Source organism: Lycium ferocissimum, chromosome 2 (genome assembly GCF_029784015.1).
Source record: "Lycium ferocissimum isolate CSIRO_LF1 chromosome 2, AGI_CSIRO_Lferr_CH_V1, whole genome shotgun sequence".
NCBI classification, from domain to species: Eukaryota; Viridiplantae; Streptophyta; class Magnoliopsida; order Solanales; family Solanaceae; genus Lycium; species Lycium ferocissimum.
In genome coordinates, this window is record NC_081343.1 from 35,174,962 (window position 1) to 35,182,872 (window position 7,911).

General features: G+C 36.2%; 1 protein-coding gene across 2 annotated transcripts; it reads left to right on the forward strand.

The window, feature by feature from the left end:
- Nucleotides 1-1,614: 1,614 nt before the first annotated feature.
- Nucleotides 1,615-7,213, forward strand: LOC132035546 (uncharacterized). 2 transcript variants are annotated; one of them, XM_059425853.1, is made up of 5 exons: nucleotides 1,615-1,968; nucleotides 4,940-5,133; nucleotides 5,374-5,566; nucleotides 5,646-5,821; nucleotides 6,186-7,213. In XM_059425853.1, exons 1-5 carry the CDS (start codon nucleotides 1,964-1,966, stop codon nucleotides 6,782-6,784), a joined length of 1,167 nt encoding a protein of 388 aa, XP_059281836.1. In that variant the 5' UTR covers nucleotides 1,615-1,963; the 3' UTR covers nucleotides 6,785-7,213. The 2 variants fall into 2 exon arrangements, with proteins under 2 accessions (XP_059281836.1, XP_059281829.1); XM_059425846.1 differs by having other exon boundaries at nucleotides 1,616-1,968; nucleotides 4,940-5,566.
- Nucleotides 7,214-7,911: the final 698 nt, after the last annotated feature.

The window sequence follows — 7,911 nt, forward strand, 5'->3', positions numbered from 1 at the left end:
ACTAGTGAATGTCCGCGCTTCGCGCGGTTATAAAATATATTATGTTATAATTATGGAAATTGAATATAGATAAGATTAGTGTAAATAAGTAAATAAAGGCCTACACTAATAAATCTACATGTTGTTTAAAATATTTATTTCTTCCAAGGAAAGAAAAATGTTACAATATATATAAATGTACAAAAGTTAAAACTAACATGCTAATAAATATAAAAATGATAACTTTACTGAAAAGAAAAAAATTACGTGGTTGTTACCCTCGGATCCTCCCTCTCTCTCTCTCTCTGCGTAGATTCATATACCAAACAAAAAAAATCAAACTCTCAAAATACACAAATAACTCAATAACCTGCTATTAACAAATTAAGAAGGGGAAAAAATAACACAATAAAATAAGATAATTATACTGTCAGTAATGACTAAGATCACTATTTAGCCTGTCAAAATTTGCTGAAATCCTCATGATCCATTCGACTTGTAATTTTTGCCTTATAAACTTTTACAAATTTTTCCTCAAACTGTTGCAAGGCGCTACTCATTAGCGAGCATAGGAGACCTTCATTGCGAGCCATCTTTCTCTTTTTGCTTCTGCACAGAATCATCACCACTCACTATACCATTTACATCTATATAAAAATATTATTTTCAATAAAACTTGATGCATGATATACAGATTCGAGGCATACTAATCTCTTCTAATCAACAATAATTTATAAAAGCTAAGGGCATTTAAATGAGAATATACAGTGTTGAAACACAGGCCAGAAATGAACTTGTAATTTTGTGGCTTATGACCTTCTGCAAATGTGTCCTCTTTCTGTTACACAGTACCTATGCATGCATCATCACCATTCATTATACCACTTATTTTTATATTAAAGTATTCCAGTCCAACAAAACTTCATGCATGATATACAAATTCCATATATATATATATATTAGAAACTAAGGATTTTATGGAAGAAACGCTAGGAAAAGAGAGCTAAAAAATAAGCAATTATGTGAAGAACAAATTACAATAGGAGATGTTTAAACTGAACCATTGGCTGTAAAACTCAAATTGTTTCTTTTCCGGGTGGTATTTTCGACTCATATATCATCAAAGGGAATGTCTATTGCAAGGAATATTTTGGGCTCAAAAATATTCAAGGATTACTGAAAAGACTGAGTGGTTTGGTCATTAGTTCAAATTCCATCAATGCATAAAAAAAAGAAGGTATATGAACACAAGGGATATGAATGGTCCCCAATTAGCCGTCAGTTCATTCGCTAGAATTTAAGGAAAATATTTATTACATTATAATTGTAACTGCACTATTATGAGTCAACTGTTACACTCTTCCTTTTGGAAGGATGAAATAATTAAAAATATACTTGATAGGAAAAATGAGAAGAAAAGTCAAAAAAAAAGGAAAAAAAAAGATAAATCACTTACTAGGATATATAGAGAGGTGTCACATCACCTTGTCTATACCTAGCTTTATATTATATATAGATTATGTCTTATTTTCCATATTACTAGTGTCAGTCTTAACTAGAGAGAGACGAAAGTTTGAATCTTGCTTTGTCCTATGTTCAACTAGCTACGCCTGCAAAACTCATTAGTCCTATTAACAAAGTATGCCACGTTGCTATCATCCAAGTATAGTTTATACTCTTTGATTTGAATATTGAATATTCTATGCTTCGGAAAGTCGCATCCCATTGGCTTAATTTCCTACTTCCTTTGAGGATATCGCAGCAGACCACGTTAAATGTTTCCTTACCAACAGCACGTGCATTTACTCGGGTATATCAAATGTATATGTATATTAAAGTTTATCAAAAATCTCAATCCCTTTGCTTAGTGATAGATGAGGAAGAAGAGCGTTGACCTCTGCTTTGAGATATATGGGGCTTAACTGCTAAGCTTCCAGATTTTGTCCTCCATTTTTTGCATCCATAACTCTGCAACTCAAGCACCATGAGGTTAGCTCCACTATTCTTTGTTTTTGTCTTTCAATGTACATGTGTTAATTGTACCATTAAGGTTGTTGCTTCATTTTTTTATGTTTTGGATTGATTATGGACCTTAATATATAGGACTTCCAGCTCCTATGCTGTTTGATTCATTGTTATTCTCATTGGACTTCACTGTCTCTGATTGCTGCTGTTGCAAATTTGATATATATGTTCCAATATTTATGTGTTGCTCCGTAAGATTTTTTTTTTTTCTGCTTTTCGGTGTTTGATCTGATTCTGTATGCTGCCAACAAGCTCTCTCTATGCCGTTCGATTTGTATTTTATGGCACTAGTGGAGGTAGAGCTCCTGCTTGAACTTGTATATGCAATTGATTTTTTTTTTAAAAAAAAAAGTATAGTAAAAAAAGAAAATTACTTAGTTTGACACTAATCCTACAAAATAATAATATTGTGCACCAACTGACTTGGAATGCGGGATACACGCTATGTTTAATGGCCGCTTTAGTCATAGTGTGAATTGTGACTAAAGACCAACAACACTTGTGCAGATCTTGTGTGCACCAAAATGATCAGAGCTCATGAATCACCTCTCTGTTTAATGAATGCTTTTTTCATCGTTAAATGTGAAGCTGTCTATCAGGACTATCATACCCATTTCATATCTACACATTTTAATTTGATCCCTCCATCTATGGTCATCAACAATAACTACATACCTGCTGTAATCCCACAAGTGAGGTCTGGTAGGATGTAGGCAGAGCTTAGCCCTACCTTTGTGGGGGTAGAAATGGTCTTTCCGATAGACCCTCAGCACAAAATAAATGCATCCAGCACAGGGTTGTAAATAAAATAGGACAGTAAAGTAGCAAGATACAAAACAAATGCAACAACAGATAGTAGTATACATTGAAGACTAAGAAACTACGCGATATCAAAAAATACACCTAAAAAGAGAGAAGAGGAGAGGGGAGCTAGCCCCCTGCCTCTCCCCACAAAGTGTGACAACTCTCAACTACTTACTAGTCTTCTATCCTAATCCTCGATCTCTATACCTTTCTATCTAAGGTCATATCCTCGGTCAGCTGAAGTTGTACCATATCCTGTCTAATCATCTCTCCCCTGTTCTTTTTCGGTCTATCTCTACCTCTCCTAACCCCTGCTACAGCCAACCTCTCACACCTCCGTACTGACGCATCCTCGCACCTCATCTTCACATGCCCGGACCATCTAAATCTCACTTCCCTCATCTTGTCTGCCAAGGAAGCCACTGCCATCTTGCCCGTATAACTTCGTTCCTAATCATATCTCTCCTAGTATGCTCACACATCCATCTGAGCATCCTCATCTCTACGATGTTCATCTTCTGAAAGCGGACGTTCTTGACAGGCCAGTTCTCTGCCCTATACAACAAAATTGGTCTAACTAGCACTCTGTAGAACTTACGTGATAAATTATTCTTATCACACGGTACCCCCGAGGCGAGCCTCCTTTTATGGTTATCGCTTACTAGATTTGATTTCTTGTCAATTGTAGTTCAATATGACTGACTCTTTAGTCGACCTTATGGGATATGTTCTCATTTAGGGTCAAAGGTCTGAGTTTGAACTAAGTTCATATGGATATTGAATCATGTTTATGCATCGCTGAAACTGTGAAATTGGACATCTTAATCATCGTCCATTTGCATTTCTCTTTATCATGCCTCTTCTCCTACACCGTCTAATGTGGTTGCCTTCAGATCTATGGTCTTAAATTGAGTTTCTTGAATCTTCCTCTAATTAAGTCATTGCACTTCTTTGAGTCTCACCTATGGTAATGCAAACCGCTATTGAGACTTCAAATTTTTTGAGAAATACGTAGATTGTCGCTCAGTCGTCAATTGGCCTCGATGCACAATGTTTGGTGGTATGTAACTCTTCTAACAACTTTTGACGTGAATGGACCGAAGTAGCAATGTGTTAGACATGAATGGACCGAAGTACAAATGTGTTAGTGAAATTGCCTCAGGAGCTGGTTCATTGTGCCCGTGACCTTTTGATGTGGTCTTTTAGGTCACTCTAGGTTTGTAAGGTGAAATAGCATATACCTTAAGTGAAATTAGTGCTTACCTGATCAATTATCAGGGCATAATGTCAAATTATCAGGTCAAGTCTCAAGTAAAGTAATCAACTAAATTACCCTGAATTATTGACTTACGGTTTTCATTCTCCCCAGAGACCTAGATTAAATCTATCAAAACTGATAATGTTTAGAGATAAAACAAGCTACCGGATTTTATTGTGATCTAACCAGTTACTGTTAAGCATAAACAGATCAGAAACTGTGCAATTTATCTACAGGGAAAAGTTTTTAATCCACTTGTACAGATATATATGGAGCTGATTTATTTGATTCAAACATTCACTTAGCTGCTGCTTCTATGGTTTCTTTTTATATCACGGTGCAAACTGTAGCACAGAAAGGTGCAGGATAATCATGGGATATGGCTTTAATTTTCATATGTAGAGGATGGCACCTACCGTAAAATATGAAAGCTATGAGAGTTGACATTTCCTTTAGAACTATAGTGATTTTCCAGTAAGTTAGAGGCTTTAAATTTGTTAGATGTCGTGTCGAGCAGTTTGAAATTCAGAGGTCATAGGTACATTGATACTAAATGGTTTGGCTTCAGTTAGTATTTATTTTCTGAACTTTCATATATATATCTTGTAGAGTATCATGCTGACCAAAACTTCCTACAAGGAGCAGTTCATGAGGCATTTATGTCCACTGAGCGTGAAATGTTTTTGTTATTATTGCTGTATCTATGTAATCCAGTTTTTGATCGTCAGAAAAGATATTACTTGCAAAAAAACAATGTTATCCCTCTTAGTTTTAAATTCAATATATACTTATCTATCTGTTAGAATTTCTGATTTTACATTTAATTACCTTAATTCTTATGATTTTGATTATAAAAATATTGATTCATTACAGGTCAAGGACAATTTTTGGGATTTCTCTTTCCCTACTCATCATCAACATGGCAGCTATAATGGAGCGTGCTGATGAAAATCTCCTTCCAGCTGTTTACAAAGAAGTCAGTGAAACTTTTAAGGCTGGGCCATCTGATCTTGGTTATCTCACATTCATAAGGAATTTCGTCCAGGGGATTGCATCACCAGTGGCAGGTATTTTAGTCATAAATTATGACCGTCCCACTGTTCTTGCCATAGGTATCCTGTGCTGGTCCCTATCAACTGGTGCAGTGGGTGCTAGTAAGTATTTTATGCAGGTTGGATTTTGGAGAGCAATAAATGGCTTCGGACTAGCAATCGTGATACCTGCACTCCAGTCCTTTATAGCAGATAGCTATAAGGATGAGTCTAGAGGAACTGGATTTGGATTTCTTAGTCTTGTTGGAACTGTAGGTGGAATAGGAGGTGGAGCTATTGCTACTGTTATGGCAGGCTGCGAATTCTGGGGCATTCCAGGATGGCGCTTTGCCTTCGTTATGATGGCAACTTTCAGTATTTTTATTGCGTTTCTTGTCTTCACATTTGTTGTTGATCCAAGAAAAAGAGGTAGTATGGAGCATGACATTGCAAAAAATAGTACTGACAGGTACAGGTTGGTTGTTGTAGCTTCATTTTCTTTGCTCTAGTTAAACATTCTTTAACTCTTTTCGTGATCCTATTTTTAGGGAGGACTTGATAGAGAAGGGGAGTACCAACTCAGTGTCGATTTGGATAGAGTCTTGGACAGCCATGAAAGCTGTCATGAAAGTGCAAACGTTTCAGTTCATTGTTTTGCAAGGTCTTGTTGGGTCCTTACCTTGGACAGCCATGGTTTTCTTTACATTGTGGTTTGAACTAATTGGTGAGTAGCCTGTATTTCATGTTTAGTACGTCGGCTTCTCTTTTACCTATTAATTACTCCGTCAACTCCATTTTATATGGCATTCTTAATTTCATTTTTATTTTGTTTCAAAAACGACACATTTATATATTTGGAAACTCTTCAACTTTAAACTTCATATGTTTGCACTCAATGACAAGCTCTTATAGCCATAGAAATGTCGTGGCATGTTTAAAACCACAACTTCACAATGTACTTTTGGTCTTTCTTTTTTCTTGAATTCAGTGCACAGTCAAACTACGCTATATAAAAGGAAAGAAGGGAGTATCATAATCAGTTCATGACTGCTCGTTGTGTTGATAATAAACATGAATTGATTATGCAGGTTTTGATCACAATAGTTCAGCAACCCTTGTCAGTCTATTTGCTGCAGGATGTGCGATAGGATCCTTTTTTGGTGGTGTAGTTGCAGATAGAATAATTCGAATGTACCCTAATTCAGGGCGTATCATGTGTGCACAATTTAGTGCTTTTATGGGCATCCCATTCTCATGGTTCCTTCTTCGAGTTGTCCCCCAGTCTGTGAGCAGCTACTTCACATTCGCTGTGACACTATTCCTGATGGGGCTTACAATCAGCTGGAATTCTACTGCTTCAAATGGTCCCATGTTTGCAGAAGTTGTGCCTTCAAAACACAGGACCATGATTTATGCATTTGATCGTGCCTTTGAGGTTTCGTTTTCTTCCTTTGCAGCGCCAATTGTAGGAATTCTCGCGGAGAAACTATATGGTTATGATACCAAGTCTGTTGATCCGGTGTTAGGATCTACGAAAGAGGCCTTAGCATTGTCAAAAGGCCTCTTTTCAATGATGGTCCTGCCTTTTGGTTTATGTTGCTTATTTTATACCCCGTTGTATTGGACATTCAAGAAGGACCGAGAGAATGCAAGAATAACCAGCATAAAAGAAACAGAGATGATATGACAAACACTTCTTCACTTTTTTGTTAGTTAATTACTTCTTCTAAGTTTTCTGAATTTTCACTTACTGAAAGCATTAGCGCGGATTATTAGACCTCTACAGAGTTCATCTCTTAAAACAGAGGAACAAATGCATTGGTGTTGAATCGTGTCGATGTGGCTATTCTGGCATAAGAGATTCTGAGGCACTCCAATGGTAAAGCAGTTTGCTAAGCATAAAGGTGATGTGCTGATGATGCTGCTTGGGAGCTACATTTGTGAGTACCCCTGCCAATGTAACTTTTGAACAAAATAGCATGCCGGGTGAATTCAAGAATAGATGCATGTTGGCATTCCAGCCTTCCTTCTCCTTTCAAGAAGAGCTAATGGGAGTTTTTCGGTTTGCAAATAATAAAACCTATTGTGTATTAACTCCACAATATCTTTGCACGTTTGCACGGGTGTCACATACATGTGTTGCATAAATTGTAATTAGAACGAAGTTTTAGTCACTAACATGACATCTTATGAAATTTTAATTCTCTTATTCAAAAAATTTGGTATTTTTCTTTCCGTTCCTCTTTACTTTTTTGACCAAATTTTCTGGCCACAGATGACTATAGCTATATCTTTCATTTCTTTCCAAGATGGAGTACTTCAAAGTTCAAACCAACCTCGAAATAGAGATTCTACACAATGTTTCACTACACATGAAAGCTAGTTATTTTGTAATAACATTCTAAGGATTCCTCATCAACTATAAATGTTTATTGTTCGAGCAATGAATTCCAATAAAATCTGTCTGGTCTTTTCGGCATCAAATTCATGATAACTGGTTTTTCCAAAATAAATCACAACGTATGAATACCATGTACAAATGAATAAAACAAATCTATAGTAAATGTATCTTACATTTAACCTGTATGTTATACATGCTTAACATTGAATCCTTCAACAATCAGACACACAATTTATGGAGCTATAAATTTGTGAACACGATTTACAGCCAGCACCCTTTAGATTGACCTTATTGTCTTTCTCACATTTGATTTAAACAACATAGGGTTGTCTCTCAACAGGCCTCACTGCAGAAAAAGGAAAAAATGAAACCAGAATGCAGGAAATAAAATTGGCAAAAATGAATACGCCGTT

Bases quoted from the DNA above. Each gene is read 5' to 3' on its own strand.
- LOC132035546 (XM_059425846.1), top strand. The intron at 5,567-5,645 runs GTACAGGTTGGT...TCCTATTTTTAG, and splicing joins GCAAAAAATAGTACTGACAG to GGAGGACTTGATAGAGAAGG. The intron at 5,822-6,185 runs GTGAGTAGCCTG...TTGATTATGCAG, and splicing joins ATTGTGGTTTGAACTAATTG to GTTTTGATCACAATAGTTCA.